Raw genomic sequence first — 26,748 nt, 5'->3', positions numbered from 1 at the left:
ATATGCATGTGAGAAATTAGGCAGATTTACAAAGCCAAGGCTCTTGTTGTATTTTGAGTAGTGTTTGCCAAGTTGCTTTTCTTTGCAAAAGTAATTGGGAACCATGTATATTTGCAAAGACCTAGAAGGATAGAAATCCTGAAGGGATGTAAGAGATGCCTTCTGCTAAAAGCTTATTTACCAACATATTTGTTCTTATTATCTGAATGGTGCGTATTCAACATGCAGTTTTGCTATTAAGTGACTTTAAAATTGTATTTTAGCATTCCATATTATTCTGTATGACTAAAACCCATTTCAGTTTAATTCATTTTTGAGAATCAGAATCACTAATATTCAAGACTGCACAGATCAGAGTATACTCTGGTGCATGTATCTGTCTGCTCTTATTATCAGTTTCTTACTGATTAAGAGTTAATCGTGGCACTATAGTGAAGCTTCATCAGTAATGTAGTCAAGCTCTATCAGTTGTCTCTCGTTCTGTAATGTTAACAACAGGCTTATGTTTGACTCTTCCAATGGATGGGTTGGAGTAAAATGGATCTTGCACTACTTTCACTGTAGCAATGGTGTACTTGTTTAGCAGAAATGCATGTTTTTTGGAAGTCACTTCTCTGAGCAGAATTCAGCTTCTTATTTTGGTAGTGTTCTTCGGAAAATTGCATTTAGCTTACGGGAGAGTTAAAATTTAAACACACAAATGTTTGGGTTTAGTTTGAATGGTCACAGTACACTAATCTCCTAATTAAATGTAGCGTCTAGGAAGTTAGGATCTGTATTCCAAGCAAAGAGTTTCTCTGATGTTAAAGGGGTTTATTAAATGCAAAGAATCAGTAATAGTTAATTGAATACTGTTTTATGCTGTATTTGGTCACTTTTTTTTTTTTTTTTTTTTTTTTGAGACTTGTGTTTTTGTGCTCTCATTTTCAAGAAGAAAACCTCCTTTAAGATAACTCAGTTGGTTATAGTTGTTTAGTATCTTTGAGCTGTAGATAATAAGAACTGCATTCTGGAGAGTTTGGTTTTGGTTTGGTTGCTTTTGGTTTGTTTTTTTTTTTTGTTTGTTTGTTTTAAATGTGTAGTCAGTAAATTATTTCCACAAGATTTCTTCACCACTGAAGCATTTTATTTCCACGCATGTTTGTTTTTGAAGGGAAAGCCGGGCAAAGATGGAGAACCTGGTCAGCCTGGTAGGGATGTGAGTACCTCATACATTTTTAATCTCACCAGATCTTTAAGTTTTTCTTCTGATATGGAGAAGGTCTGAGCATAATTATTTTCTTTTCTTGAAGGGTTTACCTGGTGGACCTGGAGTAAATGGTGTTCCAGGAAGAGATGGTGAAAAGGTGTGCCAAGTTATTTGTCATCATTACTATAGTAGCTTGAAAACCTCTCATCACTGAGTTTGGTTCTGACTGAGCAGTAATTGCATTGCCTGTGCTGTTAAAACCTTGAGGAATATTTGCAATTATTATCTTGCATAATAATATGCAGTAAAAAATGCTTTTGATTTCATTGGTAGGGTGAAAAAGGTGACACTGGTCCTCCTGGTCCTCCTGGAAGTGTAAGTTGGTGATCTTTTCTTTCTGCGTTTAGTTGACTGTGTTAGTTCATCATAGTTCTGGGGTGACAGTGAGCTTGCATGTCCAGGTCTAAACAAAAACTGGCAGAGCCAGCAAAGATTTCATATGCTCACTGATAGAAACAATTATATCCCTCTTTATTAATAGATCCTGTGCTCTGAGATTTACTAGCTTACAAAAACAATGCTAGACTATAACCTCAGAACAGCAGAAATTGAGGAAGTTTCACTGAAGTTTATTCAATGTTCTCCTGACAGTAAAGATGCTTTCTGTAGGGGGAGAACTTCTTACTGAAATTTTACTACGTTAATTCATTGAAGTGGGAAGAATACCCTGTCATTGGAATTAAGTTCAAAGGACATTGATCTTTTCTTCCCTTACATCTCTTTATGTTTCCAACTCTTTTCTTGCCTTGTAATTGAAGCCTTTTTTCACATAAATGTGAAACAATTACAGGTCATTACAAGACCAGGCATTGATGCAACAGTGGGACCAAAAGGTAGCAAAGGATTGCCAGGACTCCCAGGAGCCAAAGGGGAGCGTGGATTCTCTGGTAGGCCAGGCCCACCTGGCTTGCCAGGTTCTCCAGGTAGGACAACAAGCATAAAAACAATTTGTATATTCAAATGTATGAATGGATGTTTAATTTTGTGGTCTTTTTGCTCTCCTTTTGACAGATAGACTAATCAAAAAGTGAAAGCAAAACTACTTAGAGCTACCTTTAAATGCTCTTAGATTGTGGAATTAGTATGAGGAAATCTGAACATTCATTACCTGCTGTGGGGAACAAAAAACGCTAATCGTCAAGTCTGTCAAACAGATACTAGCTTTATGGCCTTGGGCTTAATGTATGTCTTATCTCTTACCTATAATGTACATTATCCATTGCATTATTCAGAGAAAGTGTTGTGTACTGGAATCTGGTACCTGGCCATCAAATCTAGTCTTTGGTATAGATTGACCAGTCCTAAACAAAGAGGTGATCTGAGCCTGCTACAGTGGGAATGCATAGTGACACCTGTGTTTATCTTATATATGTACAGAAAATGGCTGTAGTGTTGCAGCATGTAAGTTTTTTGGTTTTTTTTTTCATCAGCCCCACTTCCACATATCCTGGTTATGTTTTTTCTTTGTAAAAGTTTGTGTAGTTAATGAATCTTGGGTCAATTTTTCAAATAAGATGTCTGAAAAATGCAAAATATGTGTGTGTCAAACAGTGCACATCAACATGCAGATTCTCTTTCCATAAAAAAATATTACAGCATTACTTGTACTTGCATGGAAAGATATAGATTTACCTGTAGCATGTTATTCATCTCATGTCAATGCCATCTTTATAAAAAGGGTAGTTGAAACATTTTAATAGCTTAAACCTTTGAGCTCTAAGGAAATTGAGTTCTTCCCATCTTAGGGATCACTACTGTTGGACCTCCTGGCCCACCCGGCTTACCTGGTGAGAGGGGCCAGAAGGGAGATCCAGGTTTACCTGGTGTTTCCATTCCTGGACAACCAGGACTTGATGGACCACGGGGACCTCCAGGGCCTCCAGGTCCTCCAGGACCACCTGCACCATCTGTTCCTCCTGGTAAGTGATTACCATATAGACAACAAAGAGACTGAACAGTTTTTTGACATTCATTTATTGTTGTTTATTTTTTTGTTAACTTTGCCTCCAAATATATGATTTACCAGCAGCTGAAGCCCATGAGATTCCAAGCTAATTGTATACAGCCTCCCAAATCACTCACATCGCAAATCAGGACATCTGTAGGAGAGTTCTAACTGATGTACTCTAGATGATTACAGAATTTGGGAATTTAGTGTGGGTTGAACTCTGGTTTTATTATGTCTCTTTCTACCTCAAGTGAGCCCTGCCTTGACTGATCTGTGACATTCAGCTAGACTGGAGGAAGAGAAATCTTACCAGATTGAAGGACCTTTATGCAAACTTACACAGTGATGATAGTCCTCTAGGGCCAGACTGATTCCAGCCCAGCTGTATAAAATCAAATATTTTTTCACAAATGATGTTAAATCCTTTTTAATCCAACTAATGAAAATCACACTAAAATTTCCACATAGAGCAGGAGGTAACCACTTTAATGCTTTCTTGAGTAAACTTAATTTTCATGATATCATCTAATAAATGCTTGGAGGGGTTATGACACTAGGAGAGTCAGAATTCCAGTGTAATTTGATAAATATTCTAGTGGACATTTAGGATGAAAGCTCCTGTCTCTTTTTGGGAAAAGAAAGCTAGGGAATGGGAGATGGAGTTGAGAAATGGAACTGATGGAGAGGGGTTAACATGGTTCAAAGAGCAATCCAGTGTATAAATGGCATTGGCATCTTGAGTCTCCTCAAACTGATTACATTTCATACACATGCTTCTATGGTCTGAAGCTAAATGTAGTGTAGAGGTGGACGTGTACAGCCTGTGGGAAAGAGGTTTTGCAGGAAACCTGATGGCTGTTGTGTAGTATCAACAGATTGTTTTCTTTTGAGTTTAGATTACATTCATGAGCTGTAGCAGTCCTGTATATATATATATATATATACAAAGTACTGTTTTGGTTTTTTTGTTTGTTTGTTTGTTTTTTAAGCAGAGTGCATGTATTCTAACACAGTTTGATCATGAAATCCTTCCTGCTTCTTCTTAGGTGAAGGGTTATGTGAGCGGGGTCCACCAGGTCCTCCAGGAATTCCAGGGCAACAAGGCTTTGCTGGAGAGAGAGGCCAAAAAGGTGCAGTGTCATGGCTATATTTTGGGGTTTTTTTTTCCTCTCTTTTTGTTAAAGCTTGTTAAACAGTATAAAGCTTGCACTAAATAAGGGTAAACAGTGCCTCTTCCTGATAGGGTTGACTGTAGATGTTTTGTGTTTATGAGTAAGAAGTCTATTCTGTTAGGACTTAGGATAGCCTCTCCTTCAGCATGAGAGCACTGGAATCTCAAAGTGACTGAGGGTGTAACCAATTTGCATGTGAGCCTTGCATGGGTAATCATCATGTGAAATGTAGCTTTGGATTTTAAAGTACTTTCCAGATAGATAGAATCTCAAAATACTTGTAACAGCGGTTGCCAACTCCATGTGAGAATGTTAGAACATTTTATACTTCATGAATGAACGCAACATTTTGTAAGGAAAGCAGCATTGAAATTCTAAATAGAAGATTCATTATTTGGGTTGGTCAGTCTAGAATGAGTTTGTCTGCTTGTTTGGTGAGGAAAAGAAAGGTATCTTTAATGTGTATCCTTGTCTCCAAAAAGACAACCTTGCAATGAGGATGCTGATATGGGTAAGTGAGAATCTTTTCCTGGCTCATCCATGGACATCTTAGATGACTTTGAGCATCTCACTTAATTCTGTACTCATTTCAAACATGGATTTTGTAAGGATTAATTAATTAACCTTAATGAAGTCTTTTAGTTAATACAGTGGTAAATGTCATAGAAAAGTCTATATATGAATGAAATTTTTAAACTTTGTGGAAAAAACTACTTTTTTAGTTTTAATTGTATGCATGTTTAGTGTACTGTCAAGTCAACCAAACATTCCCAGTATTGATTTTTGCCCTCTTGGATCTTAATTAAATTTCAGGATTTTAGTGTATGTGTTTTGGGATTTTAGTTTGAAGTGTTGAGACCCTACTGTAAAGGTGACTAATTGCCAAGAAAAAGGTTCAGTTTTATTCTTCATTTTTGTAAGCTTTTGTTTTGTTTTGTTTCATACTACACTATCCTAAATACATTCTAACCATATATATTATTTGTCTGATTCACAGTGACCAAAAAGCTTCAGTTTTGCCTTCATCAGGGAAGCATTCTGATATTTAACTTATCAAATTGCTACATCAAATTGTCATTTTGGACCTGATATTGCAGATCTGTAGCAAGAGTTTTTAATATTTTCTGAGATCTGATGCTCAAGTATTCTTTTTTTAATGCAACTCTTTGTAGGTGACCAAGGAGACACATGCTTCAATTGTATAGGAACTGGAATATCTGGGCCTCCTGGTGAGAGAGGACCACCAGGACCTCCAGGTAGTCCAGGTAAGGTTGTAGTCTTCACTATTTTATGTAATAGATTCCACTAAGCCACCTTCAGATTTGAATATTTGTTTATTGTGTTCAAATTCAGATGCACAGTTGCAGTCTCAGGCATATAGGTGGCTTGTGTCCTGTCTCGCCCAGCTAGGGACTATAAGAAGGAAACAGGCTGCATATGTGTAAAATAAGCACTCACTTTTTTAAATCTAGTTTCAAAAATAGTAATTTTCTGATCAAAGACAGGCTTACAAGCATTCTGCCTCTTGAAGTTACATGGCTTGCTGTAGATTTAGCTGAAAGAGGAAAAAAAATCTGCTATTTGCTGTTTCTGAATGATAGAAGAGCTGGAACTTTTTAAGTGGAGTGTTTTTTGAGTTATGGGTTTTGTTCTGCCCAAGTAAAATCAAACTCACTTACTAAACCTTACCCGATTTTAAACAGTTTAGCCTATTATCTTGTGCAAACAGCGTGTTTCGTTTTTACAGCTTCTATATTTTAATGTCTTTTTTATCTTTTCCTGCACTACTCAGGTTCTCCTGGTTTTCCTGGGCCAAAAGGTGAAAAGGGGCTTCCAGGATTAACTGGCCTTGTAGGGCCACCAGTAAGTGGCACTGTTATGTTTCACTGGGAAAACAGAACATCTCATTTGTCTTGCGTCTGATAGATCTGTGTACAAATTCTTGTCTTATATGAATGCTTTTTGGTGTGTCCCTTAGCTAGTTTGAACACAATTCCTATGTTGTGCCAATCTCAGACATGACTTGAAAGGATAAAGAAGTTGTTTATTTGTTTTCCCTCAGGGATTCCCAGGGCCACCAGGTGCACCTGGGAGACCTGGTCCTAAAGGAGACCCTGGGGATGTCTTGGCTTCACCAAGAATGAAAGGTGACAAAGGAGACCCTGGTTTCCCTGGACCTCCAGGTCTTCCTGGAATAGATGGCACTCCTGGACGAGATGGATTGCCAGGTCTGCCTGGGCCTAAAGGGGAGCCTGTGAGTTCCATTTTATGATCTCTTGATTGGATACACGTTTTGGGTGCATTTGGGATTGTGCAGATAAGAGGACTGACAAATGCAGATTTTTCTTAATGTGATTAACTCAATAATTCTCTTTGGTAGATGCTAATGTAGTGATGATACACTGAGTAGTGCCTGCCACCTGTCAGTGCCTCTTAGATGATATCAGTTGGTCCTTTCCATTGTTCTCTGTATTTCACCTACATAGCATGAAGAATTAATTAGGTTTAAGTCTTGTCTTTACCATGTTATTAAGATGCTGACAGCTAATGGCCATGCAGGTTAGAAGGAAGAAAGTTGTCAAATAGTTTCAAAGCAGAGGAAATTAAATAATTCAAACGCTCCCCTTTTTTTATACTGCTGTTTTTATTTTCAGGGCAGTGTTGCATTCAAAGGAGAAATGGGAATTCCAGGTGACCCAGGAGTACCAGGTCTTCCTGGAGACAAAGGGCTTCCTGGACCTCCTGGTTTCGGTCCACAAGGTTCACCTGGTGAAAAGGGCATCCAAGGTGTATCAGGTCGTCCAGGGCCTCCTGGAGTTCCTGGTGAGTTAGTGTCTGTGTGTTCTTGAACAGAAGCTGTAAGTTTTTCTCCATGGGCTCTGGACAGTTCTCAGAGCATAATGCTGCATTTAAGCTTTTCTCAAAGGCATTTGTATGCTCCCTTACTGAAAGTGACCACAGAATTGCAAAGTGAGCTGGAATTTCATATTACTATAGGAATATAACTTTCCCTTCTGCTCTGACCTCTAGAGAAGCTTCTACTTTTTAATTTGCTTGAGTAGAAATGCACTGTATCTTCCATGTGTACGCTTAATTATGATGTGACCACAACTGCTTTTAGAAACAAGGGTTAGCTTTTGTTACTTCTTTGTCAGCTGCACAGATCCTAAGCAAGTTGTACTGAAGTTGCCTATGGAAAGTACTATTCACATCATGGTACCTTGGAAGAAGCTGAAAAATGATCTTCCAGAAAACTCTTACATAAATAATGCTTCTAAGCCTATAAGTGCTGTATGGGGCTCAGAGTCAGATAGCCTATTAGGTAAAGTCTTTGTGGTGTTTATGTTCTTCGTAAGCCTGAGATATGGCTAGCAACTTTTCTTTCTACTCAGATACAGAGAAGAAAACTCCATTGACTGTTATAAATTTATTCTTTTCTGTCTCAGGTCCAAAAGGTGACCCTGGTCAGACTATTACAGAACCAGGAGTTCCTGGTCCCCCTGGTCCTCCAGGAAGAAATGGTGACCCAGGTCTTCCAGGTAAAGCAGCAACTTTACCAGTTTATGGGATTGCAAGAGCAGTTTGTTTTCCTTATGATTGATTTTTGGTAACTAATTTGACTTTCTTCTTTTTACAGGGGATCCTGGTCAGCCAGGTCAGCGTGGCTTATCAGGCATCCCAGGTGCAAAGGGAGAGCCAGGTATTCCTGGCATTGGACTTCCAGGTCCACCGGGCCCAAAAGGTATGTTTGCAACTATGTTGCTGTACTTAACATCTGAAAGAGGGGACACTGAGGATTGTGCCTCTTCACATCTTTAGACTTACAGAAATGGCAGCAAAAAAACCACGTGCCGAGCTCTCATTCCTCTGTTCTCTGTACTGCTCCTTTGTGGTAGCTTGCATTTTTCACTAATCCAAGGATGCAAAAGCAAATGGAAAAAGCTTTGAGAAATTATGAAAGATTGAGCTATTGATAAATGATTTCCAAATGTTCTCTCAGGATTTTATTGTTCCGGATGTGAACTGTTTATAATTGGTGTTAGAACACACAGCAAGGCGAGTAGGATTCTGATCAGAGGAGAGCACAGATCCTCTGTGCAAAAGACTGCATACTCAAAGCTGTCTCAGCCAAAAGGGTACTTCCTGATTATCCTGGAGCTTTTCTGGAATCACTTTTCATGTTACCTGAACATTTTTGGAAGAGTTGTTCTGATGCTCTCTGGTATCTTTTCCTCTGCTGCCCTAACCATTATGTCTTGTGTAGGTTTCCCAGGGACTCCAGGCCCACCCGGAGCTCCAGGAACTCCAGGTCGCCCTGGCCTAGATGGACCTCCAGGACCACCTGGTTTCCCAGGCCAGAAGGTCTGTGCTTGCTTTTTTAATGTAAAGGTTCATTTTATTGAAAGTTCTTTTGCATCTGTGAAGTTTGATAGGTAGGGAGATTCTCACCTCTTGTTAGCTTTTCATGGTGAGGAAGTCTCTACTTGAAGCTTGAATGAGTGTAAACAAAAAGAAACTAATTCTTGAGATGATGTGTGTTTTTTCTTTACTGCTCTAGCACTTCCCAGGAGAGACTAAACTCAGATCTGGTGATTTGAATTTGTTACAGGGGGATCGTGGATTTGGAGTTCCAGGACCACCTGGACCCCCAGGACCACCAGGCATAAAAGGAGTTCAAGGGCCTAAAGGTGATCCTGGCTTCCCAGGAAACCCTGGACTTCCAGGACGGGCGGGTTTTGATGGAACTCCAGGACCAAAAGGTATAGAGAAGTCTCCCCTTTTCTGTTCTCTTTTGAGCTTAAAAACTGTTAATGCAATAGGAATCACATGGCAATTACTTCAGAATCCATTTTTCCAAAGCAGAGTTCCCTGTGTAAAAGGAAACTTGTATTCACAAAAGGCAAGTAAGCAAGAGAGTAGATACCAACTTGTGGGTCAGTCTCTGAAAGTCTGTCATCTAGAGACAAATCATGTTTCTGTGGGAGTAAAACTTGCAGTAGGGTAATGGTCATTTTTGATACTCTGTGCGTAGAAGAACAGTGTGTCAGCAACTGATGAAGTCCTATTGTTCTATTAATAATTACCTGTACTACACTGTGGAGTATGTCCAGTTTACTAAGGAGCATCTGTTAAGTTAGGTGTGGATTATGATGCAACTATCTGTCCCTGTGTAGTATAGAAATGTAAACTCTATATATTCCAGAGAGAAAGAGAGAGCAGATCTCTGGCTTGCCTTTGAGGTGTATTTTTTTTTCCTATATCAGATCCATATTTATTTTTCTTGCAAAAACAAGATTTCAGAAACAATATGCAAGCATTACTATGCATCCAAAAGTAAAAATCTCTGAATTGAGTTCACTATTTAACTAAGCAAGAATGTTCTTTTAGGTGACCCTGGACCAAGCGGACCACCAGGCCTTCCAGGCCCACCAGGCATCCCTGGCATTGGAGGCCAAGGGCCACCTGGACCTCCAGGACCACCAGGTCCTGTTGGCCCACCAGGTAAAATGCATGTGAATTGTACCCTCAGTACTGACATACTTCAAGCAGGTATATGGAACATTCAAGGTCCCTCTGAGCAGATAGATAAAGAAAGATGGAAATTTCATGTCTGTTGGCTTGGCTGTCTTGACAGTGAAGTGAGCGAAATTTAGTGCAATGTTTTTTTACTGAAATCAGAAAGATATTCAAACTTGCTGTTTTCATGACATAGAGAGCTTGGGTTGTAAAACCGACTTTTTTTTCTCTGCCTCAGCAGAGATTCCAGGAAATGTTGTATACAGATTGTGACACAATCTCTGTAAAGGAGTTTCACAATATTTACACTCCAGGACAAGACAGAAGGTAGCACAATGTCAGTGTAGAGGTCTGGGGACAGAGAAAGGAGGAAAGCTGCCTTTAGATACCTGTGTTGTGCTGTTATTTCTTTGCTTTCAAATAGCAAGATGGTTCCTAAATTCCAAAACAGCTTTCTATCTTTCCAAACTCTGTATTCCAAGTTCACTGGGTGACAGATGTTTTTAAACTGTTTCTTTTCATTATTATCTATAAATCTATGTGTTTGGAAAGAAAGCAAACAAATTAAATCCTCTATACAGTGGTAGTTATCCTCTGCTTAAATGGCGAGTGTGAAGTCAGGAGAGTAATTCAGGTTCTCACTTATGTGATTAGGCACTTTTTATTACAGTGGAAGCTGAAGCACAGTTTTACTCAGTTAATGGAGAGGAAGAAAGAATGAGTGTTCTAAACTAGCCTGTTCATTATTTTGTAGAGGAGAACTGTAGAAGAGGTCACATACCTTCAATTTGCCATAAGTATATCTTGAAAACACATTTAGAATTCCTCTTTCAGAAATTCTGAGTTCAGGGTGTTCTGATTCCTTCTCTTAAATCTGTAAGGCCTGCAAGTTTTATGAGTCCTGATAGGTTTAAAGTAGATTAACAAAGTAAGATGTAAAGATAGTGATAATCAGAATTCTATGTCTAAAGGGGACTTGATTGCATTTTGTGTAAAATGACTGCTGATAGATGAAGATATGTATTCTGTCTCTGTACACAAAGATTACATGTGCATGCATGTAATTTACAGAGCTTGTTTAGAGAGGTTCCTTTATTCCTGCACTCAGTGTGTGGTCTTGCTGTGCACCAGCCCCTGATGTTGTAAGTGCATGACAGTAACCACAGTTAGCACATTCTCTGTTGATATGAGCCTCAAACATATTTTTTCACTAATTTCCGAACTGGGAAAAGAATATGTGGTTGCTGCACCTGCAGGTCTTGAATGTGTTGAGTGCTAAAGAGCTAGAAACAGAAAGAAGTCTGAACAAGGCACACAGACCTGAGCTATCAGGCAGGTCCTCTGCCTGCCTTACTGTGCTCAACCATACTTCTCCTGAACCTAAACCTGCTCTTCATGCTGAGCTGAAGGAAAAGGCAACTGGAGTGTGTACTGCTGGGGGGAGATGTTAGCATAGGTTTGTATGTGTCATCCAATGCATGTTGTTTGCTTTCCCTGTAACATGTCTTCAGGTACTGGCCAAAATTGGATTTTGTGTGATTGTGACATTCTGCTAAATAGCGGTTTTGACAAATGCAGAATTACCAGTGGAGCTGATGTACCACAGTGGTTATGGTTTCACTCTTCATATTTGTGCTGACCAGCTACTGTGGCTACTAATGGTGTGGTTCCTCTGAAACCTAGCTGTGTGGTTGATTCCCCACTTGAGAACTCCTTGTTATTCCCTCTAGCAGTGCTGTTTCTCTGTTTTGTGCTTTACCTTCCTATCTCTCATCCCTTGTTTCATTGTCTTTCAAGTCTGTTTTGATTCTTTTACTTGATGCAGTGTTAGGGCAATATTTCTGGGGCCCTGTTTTACAGGCAGTTAGGAAAATTTTCCTTTTTCTGCACCATTGTTTCTTCAAGTAGTTTGCAGTAACTTTTTTTTATATAATGTCTAGCAGATTAATCTATAATTTATTTTATTGTCTATATTATTTTGATTATGACATGCTCAGACTTTTGAGAACTAGAAATTTGATTCGAATTTATATTTGCAAAGTATCTTTACCATCCTTCATACTGAGTTAGTTGTATTACTAGGTTGAAAGTTACTCTGTCATTTTTGGTCTTTTTTTCCCCCAACTTGCTGATAGAACATGCACAATCCCTAACCATTCTTGTTTATTCTCTGCAAAGTAAGCAGTTCCAGGCACATGACTCCATAGTTTAGTTCAGTGGTAATCAACTGCCAATAGAGAGCATGCTTATAATTAACAAATGGATGTCTGCAGCCTACACCATCAAGGAAACATGATCTGCATTTTTAGCATGAAAAGTGCACGTCACATCATCATTCTTAAGGTTGTTTCTGCAGCTGGGAGGGGGTCTGTTAGAGTAACACTGCCTTGTATTTGTGAGCTTGTGGCATAACGTTTCACATCTCAATACGCTGTGCTAAGGCACGAAAAGTGCAATAAACCATCTGGACAAGTGTAAGATGTACATTTGGAAAATGAAACAGTGAAAAAACCCACATACTGAGTGTTTTGATTTGTGGGTTGTTTTTGTTTGTTTTTTTCTTGTAACTGTTTTAAAGTAGAAATATTTTTTGAAAATCCCTATTTGAAGGAATTTACTAGATACAAGAAGCTGGCTGATAGGATGCACTGTGGTGTTCAAGAGGTGCCTGCCCAAGCCAGTATCTAGTAATGATAGTTTCAGGTAGGAGTTCAGAAGCATCTTGTTCCTGTCAGTTGTGAAGGGAAGGCTAGACATGGAGAGAGGGGACAGTGCTGTTTGTGTTTCTGCGTGTGGTGGTGGCTGCACTTTGACCAGGACCCCCAGATTTCCTTTCAGTCTGCAATCTCTTGTTAGCGTTGTATTCTTTGTACTTACATCTGTTTTGGATTTTATTTGCTTTTTTTTCCCTCTAACTTGTATGTGCTTTATTTTGTTTCCTAACTTAATGACTATTACAACTCCTTACTGCTACTTGTCTCAGCTTCCCAATGTGCTTTAACTCTTTGGCTTATAGAAACTCAGGGTCCCCAGCTACTGTGGTTTCTTTACCAAAGCTTTTTCTTAGCTTCAGATTTAAGAAGAGCCAATTTTTGCCTTTCAAGAGTATGTACCATCTCTGATACAGTGCACTGAAGTGAAACAAGCTGTCTGCTTGCTTCAGCACTGCCTCAAGCTCAGAATCAGTAGCATTAAACAGTGTTGAACATATTCTGACAGTTCATGTTTTTCACTAAGAGAAATGTAATGCAGTGTAGAATCTTGCTATCCTTCAAAAATATTCAGCTGTTTTCTTAGAATGTTATAAAATGGAATTGTTAATGGAATATACCTCTGAGAATCTCCTTATATTTAATGATAAAATACGAAGCAATCTAATCAATCATAGATATTTACTGTATTAATCAGAATTAAATGGTTACTTAAGGAAAGAAACACCTTTCTTCAGTGTTTGCTACAGCTTGTTAGAATTTTAGTACATCTCTTCAGGAAAATCTTCAGGGAAGTAAGGCCTCTAGTGCCTGGAAGTCATTAAAAATACATAGCTTTAAAAGAATTTGTGGGTTTTCATCAGTGCTAGGAATATATTTCAGAGAAAACTGGTCTGTTGTTCCAGTACAATGCCCAGAGACACGCAGATCTCAGCCTTGCCTTGTTTTTTTGGCTAAAAGATTGTATCTTAACATTGCCTAGGGTTGCAGGGCGTACCAGGAGAGAAAGGGGATCCAGGTCCTCCAGGCTTCGATGTTCCTGGTCCTCCGGGTGACCAAGGAACCCCAGGATATCCAGGACCCCCTGGCCTCCCAGGCCCTCAGGGTTCACCTGGTCCACCTGGTCGGGATGGAATACCTGGATTTCCAGGTAAGTTCACCTTTTTTTCCTGTGACAAAGGCCAAACTGTAGTTACAGGTGGATAATTTCTTATGCTTGGCTTCCAGAGCTTCCGTGTTTATCCTATTTGTGTAAAGTTGGATACACATTAACTATTACGTTTCATAGTGTTGTTGCATTCAACTCCTTCTCACCTCTCCACTCTTCCCTTTAGCTTGATACAATATTCTCCATGTTACTGTTTCATAGTAAAAGTGAAATCTATCATTTTCATTATAAAAACTTTCTTGTTTATTTTCTGACTTCATTTCCAGTCACTGCTACAGTTTAGGTTGTTTGTGGTGTTTTTTTTTTTTTAAAGGAAGTAATTACAAATGCTGTCAGCTGGATCCAGCACATAGTTTTAAATGCTAATTTCTTCTGTTTGTTATTCAGTCATACCGGTCTTTTTTTCCCTCTGGACAAGAAAGTTCAAGTTTTGAGGATTTCTGTTTATGCATGGGGGGGAGGCACATAGAAGTTTTTTAAAGTAGTGTATTTGTGATGGTTTTCCTGGCTTTCAATAAATTTGAGTTTACTTTCAAGCAAGTATTTATTTTTCAAACCAGAGAATTAAACTTACTGGAGTTCTAAGTATGCTTTCTACTGAACAGTGCGCTGCAAATTTTCTTTCTAGGACTTAACTGTGGAAAAATTGGTAATATTGTCAAGTGTTCTTCCATCTAATTTAGATGAATGAAGAACCAAGTGTTTGTCATTTCCTTAAAACATAGTTCGGGCTTTATATGCATGTGTTCATTAATACCATAAAGATACAGGCAAGTTAATGTTAGGTACTGATGGGTTTTGGCTTTTTGTTTGGAATGACAATGGTGATTCAATATGTTTAGGTGCCAAAGGTGAGATGGGCGTCATGGGAGCCCCTGGGCCTCCAGGGCCTCCAGGGACTCCTGGAAGAAGTGGCCTTCCTGGCTTGAAAGGTACTGTGTGTACTTCCTACCATGAAGAGAATGCAGAATGCAGTTTTCCATGTCCTGTGTGGAAAGTGGCTTTGTAATGCTAATGTCACAAATTAATTTCTGGGGTCTGTGTGCTATCTTGACAGTTCTGATATTTGTAATTGCTTTCCAATTTTAAGCCTTAGCATTCAGTCAGTCTTCTTTAATCGATGTCATGAAACATTACCTATTTTCAAAATGTTATCCTTGGATTGGTGGTTCCCAAGTAGGGCTCTCTCACTGCAGGTCATGCGGGCAGCTGTTTCCTCTGAGCTGACAGACTGCCTGCTTGCAGAACACAGACATCCCCATGCAGTCCGCAGGGCTTAAGTTGCTGTAGAGAATTTTCTATAAACTGATCGTTCAATGAATTCAAAGTTCATGAATAAGTCATGGTCAACCTGTGTAAGAAAAAGAATTAGAAATACATTAGCTTACCATATGGATTGTATTCTTTTATTTTGCTGTCTTTACCTACTGTAGGTAATAATGGATTGCCTGGCCCGCCAGGGCCTCCTGGGCCATTAGGACAGAAAGGTGTCAAAGGTGAAGCAGGCCTGCCAGGCCCACCTGGAAAAGTTGATCCAAAGCAGCTAGGAGCAAAAGGAGAAAAGGGCGAGCCGGGTGTTCCAGGTATGGAACTTTGTTTGTGGATTCTGGGGAAGTGGCTTGGCCCTGTAGATAACAGTGACCTCTAACCGAATTCATTACAGTTCATTCTTTCTTACAGAAAAAAATAAACTCAGAATAGGGAAGTTGAGTCAGGTTCTTTTATTTTAAGCTTTCTTATTAAATTCTATGACAAAGGTACGGCATATGGTTTTTTTATTAACCACGTCTATTGTTTATTAACTGTTACGTTATTTGGTCTACTGCTATACTGTAATAGCACTAAGTTGCTCTTACCAGAGTTAGGGTTCAGTCTTCTGTTGTTATTCCTAAGTATGATGAGAGATAGTTGTCATGGCTGCTGTGCTAGCTGTATTGCTGCTGTCTCTCAGGCCCTTGGGATTTTGCCTTGTAGGATGGAATTGCACAGGTCATCTGCTCATGCGTCGCCTCCAAATTCTCCCTTTGGGTGTCTCTGTAAGCTTACCCTCAGCTCAGCAAAATGTCATCTCTGTGTGTCATCTCAAGAAGCTGGAAGCCTTGAAGGTTTTCTCAGTTCACTCCAGTCTGTTTTCTCTCTTGCTTGCGTTTCTACTCCCCCTTTCTCACTCCCCACAAGTGTTCTGATTTCGTCTTTGAACTCTAATTTAGTCTTGAAGTGTAAAAATCTTCTACCCTAGAGAGAACCAGGATGCCAGCTACTATGTGCTAATTTATCTGTTGTATTAATTTCTGTGAAGCCTAGGTAAGCTCCTAAGACACTTGCCTTTTTATTTTTTTTTCTCTGTTAAGCAAGAGCTGTAGAAACCAAACTGAAATATGCCAGTATGGCAGCACAAACATATTGTATGGGATAGTAACCACATAGTAGTTGTAAAAAAATCTGCCAAAATACCTGTGTTACTTATAACAGCTCAATCCTGAAGTGCTTTGGGTGTACTGATGTAATTAAACGCTTATCAGTAATCTGACTGAATAATCTGAAGAGGTTAGCATAGAGTCTGCTCATTCAGGAAGAGTCCCTTCTGAGTGAAGTGTACTGACGTTAGTTGAAAAGTTACTTTTACACTACATGCAGCATATTGTTTTCATTTAGTAGTCATTTAAAATTTATTAGTAGCAATATTTTTTTTTTCGTCCTGTGATACTTCTCTTGGTCAAATGTAGGAGGAATTATGTTTACTGAAGAGAAATCCCAATTGGATTTTCATTCATACATGTAAACATCCTATAATGTAATGTAAAAGCTAATATCCAGTAGTAGTCCTAATAATAATAATAAAATGTATATTTTTCTTTAAGGTATTCCTGGTTTATCAGGGCAGAAAGGCTATCAAGGTCTCCCAGGTGACCCAGGTCCACCAGGACTGAGTGGTCCACCAGGTGCACCAGGGTTGCCAGGTAAGTAAACAGGGCTTCAGGTGGATAGTTTTGTTATGTAAAATATTCATGCATTTTTGTATCATGGGATTGGGAAGTTAATCCAGGCATGTCTAAGGAAAGCCTAAAGATTTGCACTTAAAACTGCTGTACGGATTGGGGCTGTTCAGAATTATTATCCAAGCAGAGTGCTTTGAGCTTTCTCCTCTGAACAGAACCAAAAGCAGTTCTAAGCTGATTTCACTGAAGATGAGGACTGCCTTTGGGTTGACTGGAGAAGTGCATGCTGACTGAGTAACCAAAATGACTGCAGGATTTGCCAGCAGGACTTGCCTTTTTTGTTTTATGTTTAAATCTTACATTATGAATTGCTATACTTGCACTTTTTGGATGGCCAATTGAGTATAATGTGAAAGCTGTCTAGATGTGACATCTTTGGTTTCAAGAATTCTGAGGATCAAGAAAACAAATTCTGTTTTGCTGCACTTCTTCCTACAGTTACCTCAAATTATCTGAAATCTGGGATCTTTGCTCACTGTCTGATGTAGGTCTTGCTCTAAATATCCTGTTGGGCTTTGGGAATTTTTTAACTATCCAGGACTCATGCTAGTTTAGAACACTGTAGGTCACATTTAACTTTCTAATAAAAGCTACTGCTATTGCAGATGAGGAAGAAATAACGTGTTCATGCTGCAAAACAGTTCACAAGAGACAAGTCACAGTGGTACTCAATTATTTCAGATTGCTACTAAATCGTAGGCTGAAATTTGACCCATTTAATCAGACTCATCTCCAGAACAAAGAACAAATTGTTCTAATCAGATCTTGGCAAAGAACTGTAGAAGTTTAAATTTTCTCTGCAGATGGGGAAAAGGTTTGTAGGAGAAGCTTGAAGCCTAAAGCAACTCCAAATCCATTGCCTTTTGTAATTAGGTGACAAACATATTTGTATGATGGCATATTAATATCAGAAACTTTTAATTACTGTCATTAATTAACTAAACCCACAACTTTTCCAGGCATCAAAGGAGACATGGGGCTTCCTGGGCAGCCAGGACCAACAGGACCTCCAGGGCTAAAAGGTGCCATGGGAGAGATGGGCCTTCCAGGTTAGTTCTTGTGCTCCTATTTTACTTCATTTAGGCTAGAGCTTTTCATTTCTGTAATACAAAAATGGGCTCGTTTCTGTGCAACGCATGGGAATTCATTTAAATGGGAATGCACAGGAGAAAATTCAAATACCAAGTATATTGCACATAATTTTAAAGTGTTTGCAAAAGTAGAAGCAGGATGATCTGCTTTTTGTAACTTCCATTTTTTCTTAGATTCCATTCTGTGAAATAGTTGAGGAAAAAAAAAAAAGATGATTCAGTAAATCCAGTTTTCATTAGACACACATCAGATACAAGCATAGCAGGGAAAGGAGTCTCTATAAAGCCTACTGAAACAAAACCTCCTGTTTCTGATTCTTGTAATACTAGATTGTGCCTAAGTAATAAAAGGAGGTGTTTGGATTTGTGTATGTTAAGAATGGAAAAAAAGAAATCTTAGAGATGTCATGAAAAACCCATGAAAGATCTTAGGTAATTGTTTTAGTTATTAAAAATTAAAGAACATCAGTTATTCAAAGTCAATTTGTTAGTCCTGTCTAGTTCAGTTGGTATAATTTGAGTGACTTCTCTGAACCACTGCAGAAGATTCATTTCTGTTGATAAAACTTGCATCTTATATTTCTGACAGGTCCCCCAGGAAGCAAAGGCAGCCAGGGAATAGCAGGGCGTCCAGGGCAGCCTGGGCCTGCTGGATTTCCTGGACTGAAAGGGGAGAAAGGTGATCCTGGTCTTTCAAGCATTGGCATTCCTGGTCTGCCTGGACCAAAGGTACATTTACAAAATTTTCAATGGGAATTTACATGAGGAAATCAGAGTCTGTATTGATTTTTTTTTTTAGAACTGTATTTTAATATTTATAATAATAAATACGTATATAAATATATTAAGAGCAAGCAAGATTTCCTGTTGTCTGTTCTTCTCAGGTAGAAGCAGAAATTTATAATTTTACTGGGGATAAAAATTTGTATAATTTAATCTGCTGAGAGCTGAAGATGGTTTGCCAGACTTTCCAGTTTGCACTGATACTCAGTGACATTGTGACAGTTGATATGGATTTATACAAGTGTCTTTGTTCCCATGTCTAATGATGCTGTTAATTGTGGGGAAAAAAAAGTTAAGGTTATGCATTTAAGAATAAATTACTATGGGAATGACATGTCATTATTGATGCTGTTTAAAATTTTTAATATAAAGCTTCTGTACTAACATACATGTATTTTCTGTCATTTTTCAAGAATTGTTGAAAAGACTTAAGGAATATTTAGCTGATTTCACTGATGCTTTGGAACTGCTGTTGAGCAGCAATTAATTTAGCAAAACTGTTGCATGATTTAAATCCACATTTGTTGGGTTTTTTCTTTTTTTTCTTTCCCACTCTCATTGGGTACTGCATAGTAAAAGAATCTTGGCTTCTTAACATTTGATTGCATTTTCACAGAACCACACAATGATTGAATTTGGGAGGGATCTCTAGAGGCTACTTTTTCCAGCCCTCCTGCTCAGGCAGGGTCACCTAGAGCAGGTTACCCAGGACCATGTCCTTTTTTTTTAATAGAACATCAAAGTTCTCCTGTCTGTTTTGTTCAGTTTCTGATTACCCTGCATACAATTATGTGGAATTTCAGAAATTAGCTCATTTTCCTTCTACTTTTAAGCATTTTACTGAATTACTGCTCATTCCTTATATCTGTGCTTTCAACCCGTTTCTGATTTTAGATGTGTTTATGGTAACCCAAATAACCTTTAAGATTTAACATTTGTTTATGGCTAAAACTTTAAAAGCTGTCATTGGCTTTTGAATGTCAAACTACCAAAAAAATTTGGGAAAGTCCAGTCAATGAACTGGTATGTGAGCATAGCAATCTAGGATTAAAAAGAAATGCATCAGGATCACACAGGTATTATGTGCAAGGTAGCTGGACCTGGTGAGTTGCATCAGCACTATTATGAAAGAATGAGAAAATGCTCAGCTCTCTTAATAGCAATTGAAAATTTGCTTAGGAAAAAGTATTGCTGGCAAACCAAAAATGTTGGTTTGCTATTTTATTGTTTTTTTTCCCCTGAGATTGTCATAAGAAATATGATTGTGATGGTGAGACTGGGAACGTGCAAGGAGGGTTCAGTGGTCCTACAAAGACTGGGTTCTTATTTCTGCTTAATGTTTTGTAGGGTGATCTTGGTTTGCCTGGATATCCAGGTAGTCCAGGCAGTAAAGGCGTAGCTGGAAATCCTGGTTTGCCTGGATTGCCTGGCAGTCCAGGTGCAAAAGGAGAGCCGGGCCTTCCTGGATTCCCAGGTAATTCTGAATAGGCTTTTTTTCCAGTGTATACATATATATAAATACAGTGGTGGAGTGCTGCTTCTACTTTCAAAAGCTTTTAGGAATCTGCTGCTTGTGAGCTTTGTGCTGTTGGAGCTGTGAATGCAAGCACAAGTGTGTGACTACATTGCTTCAGAGCAGTGTGAAACAACCCATCTGCTTTGAGGGGGGAAGTAATTGTGTGAACCAATACGTTCCACTCCTTACCTCCTCTGACCCACAAAACAACTGTTTTGGGCTCAAGTTTTTCCCTCATGAATCAATAAAGATAGTGCAATCAGAAAAGCTGAACCTTCTTTAAGTAGTGTTTATTGTCTAAAATAGATGTTATAAAGGGAAATCCTTCTGAAGCATTATGAAGTTAAGCTTTTTACTGTTTTCTGGAAATATTACTAAGTTATTCACAGATATGTCATGTCTTTCAATTCTCCATTTACTGATACGTGATGTCAAAAAGATGAAGGTTTGTACTTATGGAGTGATAAAGGGTGTTTACAGGCATACTTGAGCTGTCTTTAACTTAGGGAGAAAGAGAATTTGTAATACTGTAGTCATGGCAGCAGGAAGCTTAGCAGGGAACAAAACCTGGAGGTAAATCTGCAAGTATTTAACGTGTGCCTCATGCCACGCGTGGAAAAACTGTGGGCAGTCAAAATGTTGTATTAGGGCACTCCTTTGATCAGGCTCAGATGATGTTCAGAATAAACACATTCCAACAGGTTGATCATTGTTCCTCCTCCCACTCAGCTAATGCTGTAGGGGTTAAAGTTGGGTATAAGTACTAGGAAGGCTGGGGAAGAACTGGCCAGCCATAGTTCATAATGCTTTTGCTTTGCTGTCAACAAGAAATACCTGTCTCTAAAATGGTAATTTCCTAGCAGACTGCCAGACTGACTCTGTCCTTGGCCACTGGCACTCAGCAATTAAGAAGACGGTCTTGAAAGTAGCAGTAAGGACACTCATGCTAGCATGTTTTGTTTCTGTATGTTCTTTCCTTATAGTTCATCTCCTCCATCAGCTTTACAATGGACATAAATACTGTGTCTTGATACAGTTAGCTAATTTGTTACTCAGGGCATTCCAGACCGTGATATCTCAAGACCTGCTACAAAGCCACTTCTGTGCTGTTTTTAATGAAATGTCTGTACTTAACAGGAACACCAGGAATTCCAGGACCAAAAGGTATCGAAGGGCCTCCAGGTAATCCTGGTCTGCCTGGACCACCTGGGCCAGTAGGTGAGCATGAACAGTGTGACAAATGTCACCTGCCTCTGTGAAAAGCATAACATGTGAAGGCATTTCCTTTCTTCATCATGAAAATGCATCTAGCATACATGGATGCTCAAATGCCATTGCACACATGTCACTGGAATGAAGTAGAAAAGAAAGTTTTAACTTTTCACATCTTTTGTCTGCTGTTTTAATCATACCACCAGCCTTAAAACATGTAGTTAACTGTCAGTATTTACTAGCTTTACTTGTGTATACCAAGCTGAACATTGTTTTATAGGAAAAAAAAATCTTATTTATGCTGAAGAGAAATCTTAGTTTTAGTCAACAATTTACATGGTTATGGGCATAAAAGTTTTTTCTGAATTGTCAAGGGGAATTGGAAAGGAAGAGAGTGAGAGAAAGCAGAGAGGTTTTAATTTAAAGATTACACCCTTGTAAATTTATACTACACTCATACCTTCAGATTCAGTTGGGGGCAGGGCACATTTATGTATCTTATTTTTATTTTATTGTAGGCTACGTTTCACTGTGCTCAAGTGTTCTATCCTCTTTTTAGGTGATACTGGTCGTCCTGGCCCTCCTGGTCCTCCTGGGGAGAAGGGACAGCCTGGTCGAGATGGTATCCCTGGACCAGCTGGTCAGAAGGGTGAACCAGGTTAGGTGTCCTTCGGTGTTGTATTTTTTTGTTGTTGTCTTCAGTATGTGTTGTGACATCCTGCTTTTTCTATTCCTTTCTTTTCCTTTAACTATCCATATACCTTGTAACTGTTTCTGTAGTTTCCATCTGCTAATGATTCACAAAGGATGCTGTCAAGACTTCTGTGAAGCACAGGACTAGAATTCAGTCAGCTCTCAGAGTTTTATACCCTGACATGGCTCGGCACAGGCCCCTATTCTTGCAGTCAGTGGTGCATGTATTGCTTCAGCTCAGACAGAGAGTGGATAAATGGCATAATGTCTTCCCTAAACACAGAACCCCAGCAAGAAATACAGATGTTCTATAAGCCAAAATTTGGAAGAGCACATTGTGAGTGGGTGGAAATACTTATAAATAGTCATAATATTATGAGAGTCACAGACACATTTTGTAACAAAACCTCCAGCTTTGTTGTGGACTCTGCGTGTGAATAAGGAAATTGAGTTTTAGATGAACTGCACTTTCATCATTCTCAGCCTTGTATTCCTCTTCCCAGAGACTTGAAAGCTAAATGTCCATTATGAACTCGATCTATTTCATTTCAGGGCTGCCGGGCTTTGGGCGCCCAGGACCTCCGGGACTCCCAGGATTATCAGGTAGAGTTTCTCAGCTGGTTTTTTTGTGTGGGTTTGTTTTTGTTTTTGTTTTGGTTTCTTTTTTTTTGCTGTTAAAACGTTGAATGGAAACTCCCTGTATAAAAAAAAAAAAAAGCAGCAGAAACAAAAAACCAAACCCCAACATGACATCTTCTGCAACTAATGAATATAGAAAAAAGCAATGTTTTTTTCGCAGCAGATCATTTTAAGTTAGCCAAGGTAATAAAGACACTCATTACTGACTACTGAATATTGTAAATTAAGAATTATGCAGGCGAAATAAAACCACACAGGGTAATTGAGTCTACTGCACTATGTGGAACTTTGCTGATCTGTCTCAGTAAATAAAGCATTCCTACACCAGGTGACAAACAAAGCTGCTTTGAAAATGCTTGCTACGTTTTCAAAAGCAACTTCACAACCTCAGTTGTATTATATTCCAAGAGCATTCCTAAATTCCTTAAACTTACTGGAAAATTTTGGATGTATGTCTTAACTTTCAGCAGTGTCTCAAAAAAATACTGAAGTCTTAATAATTTTCACAGGATTTCTTTGTGAGCATATAAAGCTTGTGAAAGCATTGCTTGTAGGTTCATAAGCTCTGAGGATGGTTATAAATTACAGAGTCAGTGAGTAGTAAAATGAAACTTAGTAAGATTTTGTAACATTTCAGAAGCTATAGCGCTTACTCCTGCTAAAATTATTAGCCCTAATTCTTTTCTGAACTTGTTGCAACAATTCTATATTTTCTCAGTGTACAAACAAGGTAAGTTGTGGTCAGACTTGCACCTTCTTAATCAAGAGAGGAAGAAATAGCTTTGCAAATTCACAATGGGAATTTTTCCATATATCAGTGTATAACAGTGTTCGTAAATATGGCTGTTTGGTTTTACAGGGCAAAAAGGTGAACTGGGGTTACCTGGCCCACCAGGACCCCCTGGACTTCCAGGTCTGAAGGGAGAACCAGGTTTCCAAGGATTCCCTGGCCTACAGGGTCCACCAGGTCCACCAGGATTACCGGGGCCACCTCTGGAAGGTCCTAAAGGTAGCCCTGGCCCACCAGGCGTTCCAGGAAGACCAGGTAAGGGCATGATCCATATCCATCAAGATTTACCAGTGCTTTTGTTTTTTTGCTGAAAGGTTATCAGTTTTTGTACTTCCTCAATTCATTTGGGTGGAAAAGTTCAAGACCCATGGAAGAAGTCTTAATTGTTTGCGGGCCATCAGAGAATTTTGTTGCCAAAAGTAACGGGATTTAAGAATAAAACATCCTCAGTTTCTGTTAATTTCTGATACCTGTCAGCAAAAATCCAGTGTTTTAATAAACGTGAAATTCTCCGCATGCTCACGGAAATCACCTAGCGAGCACGATGCCGACTTCTGAGCACCTGATCCCTTTTGCAGTACTGTCACTTGATCAGCACGTCCTCGCGCACAAAACCCAAACATAACAAACCCCATTGTCTTAAGAGCCATGAAAATCAAGTTCATGTTAGCATCACAGCATGATCAAATTGGATAGCTGCCTCTTCGCCTTCATGTCACGTAACATTGCTCCGTTGTGTCATGTGGCTCCCATGGATTCAGTGCACCATCATGCCGTGTTCACCTTTCCATCCCATGTTTGCACTTTGTTCCTGCACCAACTAACTCTGGGAATGAAAAACCTACCGTGCTGAGTTAACATTGCTGAGCAACTTCCTGGCTTGTTTTAGAATTTGATTTTTTGTCATAGAGTGCTTAATCACGTTAAGATACACTCTTAAAATACATAATTGTGGTGAGTCTGGCACAGCTCTCACCCAGGCTTATTGCTATATCTTAAATCTAGGGGTACTTTGGCACAAGTGAGACTCATCTCACTTAATGTGCTTGATATTCTCCTTAAAGGAGACAGTACTTTCACACCCAGCTAATGGTTGACTACATATATATAAAGCAGCAATGTTTTTATTTATTGCCCTCAAACTCTCACATCAGATCTTTCTGTTGTTCTAATGTTTGTTTGGGAAGGTCAGTTTTGGGCTAGTGTATTTGTAAGATAGCATGTGTTTCTCACTTTAGATATCACAGGAGAATATTTTGAAGTAAATGTTTGGAAAGAATTTAACATTCTTTAAAAAGAATAATTAAAAAGTGAACTGGCTAAGCATCTCCTGATGTGTGTGTAATACAAACACTGACTGAGATTCTGTGCTCTGCTGGAGCATTGGTGTTTTGATGAAGCTTCTAATGCTGGTTACACTTCTCTGTAATTGAGTGGTTACTGATCGAAATCAGCTGGGGAAGTGAGAGTAGTGCTGGGACGTGTTTTGTGCAGCTTTATGAGCATCAAGGGGAAAAAACAACCATTGAAGTTCTGCTCAGCCATGTTTCTCTTTCTTCTCTTTCTTATTTCTATTTTTGTTGCATGCAATGTATAAAGTGATGCATTTGTTTTGCTCAGTTATGTGTGAACTAATGTGGACAAACCAAACTATTATTGCAGTTCTGGTACAATCAGCACTCCAACCTTTTGTTTCAAATGATAACAGTCTATTGTTGAACTCTGATTTTTACAACCTTTCAAATAAGGCAGCTAGTCATAAAAGTAGCTGTTTGGCTGTCAAATTACTCCCTTCTAGGGATGTAAATAAAAACAGAAGCTGTATGTATATATTGTCTGTTGTTGACTTCTGGGTTTGTGCTAGGATTGGTAAAAGTGATGAGGTCAGACATGATGAAACACTGACTTCAGCTGAATTGCCTCAAAACCAAATTTGGATAGATGATGTTGGGAGGATGCATTCATCGAGGATAAAATAAAGCCAGGGCAATGTGAAAGTGCTGTTATTCCATATGTCAATTTTTCATTGCAACAAATAAAATAATAGTTTGGTGTGTTGCATACTGTGTGAAGAAATATTGAGCTAAATCTAAAGAGAAAGGTTTAGTTGAATATGTTAGTTTGTTGATATTTCTAACAATTTTGATGTTTTTCCCCTTGTTCTAATGATGACCTTGGTGAACTCTGACCCCCTACTCCCAGGTCCCTCAGGTTAGCCCCTTAACTCCAAAATTATAACTTTGCATGAAGATGAAAGTATGTACTTTTTTGGTGTCTGAATGTAGATATGCTGAGTCATTTTTCATACATGCCTTTTAATTTGAGGAGAAAAGAACTTAGGCTTCCAAAGCATAGGGTTTCATGTTGTTGTAGGACTGACTGACCCTGGAAGGACTGCTTTCCCTCTGCTGAAAGTTCACGTGGGTCCAGACTTACAAGGCTTTTATAGTGTCCTGACTATGAAATTTGCTTTAGTGTGCTTATTCCCAGAGGAGGTGAAAAAAATATATGCTACTTTTCCTCTTCATATTAAAACAAACAAACCAAAAACCAGCATGTTTTGCTGTCCTCCCCTACCTTTGCTGCATAATTGTTTTGTAGCTTGGACAAATGGCAGCATTCATTTCTGTAACACCTGCTGATGATTTTTGGATGCTCTGATGTGATTTTTGTAAGATGTTTCTTTTATGCCACGAGCCTACATAGGAGCACATGCAGTTACACAGGAAATATAAATGTTTCATGTTCCCAGCATAGTTTCCATAGTTTCCATAGTTTCCATTTCCATTGCTTCGTTTCATCAGCACGTGTTTGGAGGAAAGGAGGAAAACTCTTCCTTTAAACTGAACTGAAGCACACTGGCTTATCTTTCTTACCACTAGAGAGGAGGAGCAGGACTGGTAACTTTCACAAGCTTTTCTCAACTCTAACCATCAGCTCGTAGCACAGGACAGCTTCTGGGGAGACTTCACCTGTTGTGCCTAGATTGAAAATGACTTGGTATATCTACTTAATAATAATGCAGCCTTTAAGTTTTGCTATGATGATTTCTATGAAGCAAAGAACTGTCATCAGAATTCAAGAAGAGAAGTCTTTAGTGCGCTGTGCTAAGCACTGTGGGGGTAGCAAATGTGGGTAGCCCCCAGTGCTTGAAAACTGAAATATATATCTAGCCTTATGCAGTCATGGAAATAAAGAATACAATATATGAATGTGGCTTTGCCTTTTAACTAAAACGTGGTTGCACAAACAGTAACCAC

General features: G+C 38.9%; 1 protein-coding gene across 1 annotated transcript in view; it reads left to right on the top strand.

Moving 5' to 3' along the window:
* Positions 1 to 26,748, top strand: part of COL4A5 (collagen type IV alpha 5 chain) — an 81,582-nt gene that overhangs the window by 41,792 nt on the left and 13,042 nt on the right. The window contains exons 16-41 of the mRNA XM_048959946.1: positions 1,154 to 1,198; positions 1,293 to 1,346; positions 1,523 to 1,564; positions 2,040 to 2,172; positions 2,995 to 3,168; positions 4,244 to 4,327; positions 5,542 to 5,634; positions 6,162 to 6,232; positions 6,432 to 6,623; positions 7,024 to 7,192; positions 7,816 to 7,908; positions 8,007 to 8,111; positions 8,634 to 8,731; positions 8,979 to 9,129; positions 9,758 to 9,871; positions 13,580 to 13,747; positions 14,608 to 14,697; positions 15,199 to 15,348; positions 16,627 to 16,725; positions 17,724 to 17,813; positions 18,445 to 18,584; positions 19,986 to 20,112; positions 21,292 to 21,372; positions 21,926 to 22,024; positions 22,612 to 22,662; positions 23,558 to 23,743. Coding sequence (XP_048815903.1) covers positions 1,154 to 1,198; positions 1,293 to 1,346; positions 1,523 to 1,564; positions 2,040 to 2,172; positions 2,995 to 3,168; positions 4,244 to 4,327; positions 5,542 to 5,634; positions 6,162 to 6,232; positions 6,432 to 6,623; positions 7,024 to 7,192; positions 7,816 to 7,908; positions 8,007 to 8,111; positions 8,634 to 8,731; positions 8,979 to 9,129; positions 9,758 to 9,871; positions 13,580 to 13,747; positions 14,608 to 14,697; positions 15,199 to 15,348; positions 16,627 to 16,725; positions 17,724 to 17,813; positions 18,445 to 18,584; positions 19,986 to 20,112; positions 21,292 to 21,372; positions 21,926 to 22,024; positions 22,612 to 22,662; positions 23,558 to 23,743 — 2,899 coding nt within the window. The remainder of the gene's footprint in view (positions 1 to 1,153; positions 1,199 to 1,292; positions 1,347 to 1,522; positions 1,565 to 2,039; positions 2,173 to 2,994; positions 3,169 to 4,243; positions 4,328 to 5,541; positions 5,635 to 6,161; positions 6,233 to 6,431; positions 6,624 to 7,023; positions 7,193 to 7,815; positions 7,909 to 8,006; positions 8,112 to 8,633; positions 8,732 to 8,978; positions 9,130 to 9,757; positions 9,872 to 13,579; positions 13,748 to 14,607; positions 14,698 to 15,198; positions 15,349 to 16,626; positions 16,726 to 17,723; positions 17,814 to 18,444; positions 18,585 to 19,985; positions 20,113 to 21,291; positions 21,373 to 21,925; positions 22,025 to 22,611; positions 22,663 to 23,557; positions 23,744 to 26,748) is intronic.

The sequence above is a fragment of the Lagopus muta genome, chromosome 13, assembly GCF_023343835.1.
Source record: "Lagopus muta isolate bLagMut1 chromosome 13, bLagMut1 primary, whole genome shotgun sequence".
Classification (NCBI taxonomy): Eukaryota; Metazoa; Chordata; class Aves; order Galliformes; family Phasianidae; genus Lagopus; species Lagopus muta.
This window is presented reverse-complemented; position numbering and strand designations above follow the sequence as displayed.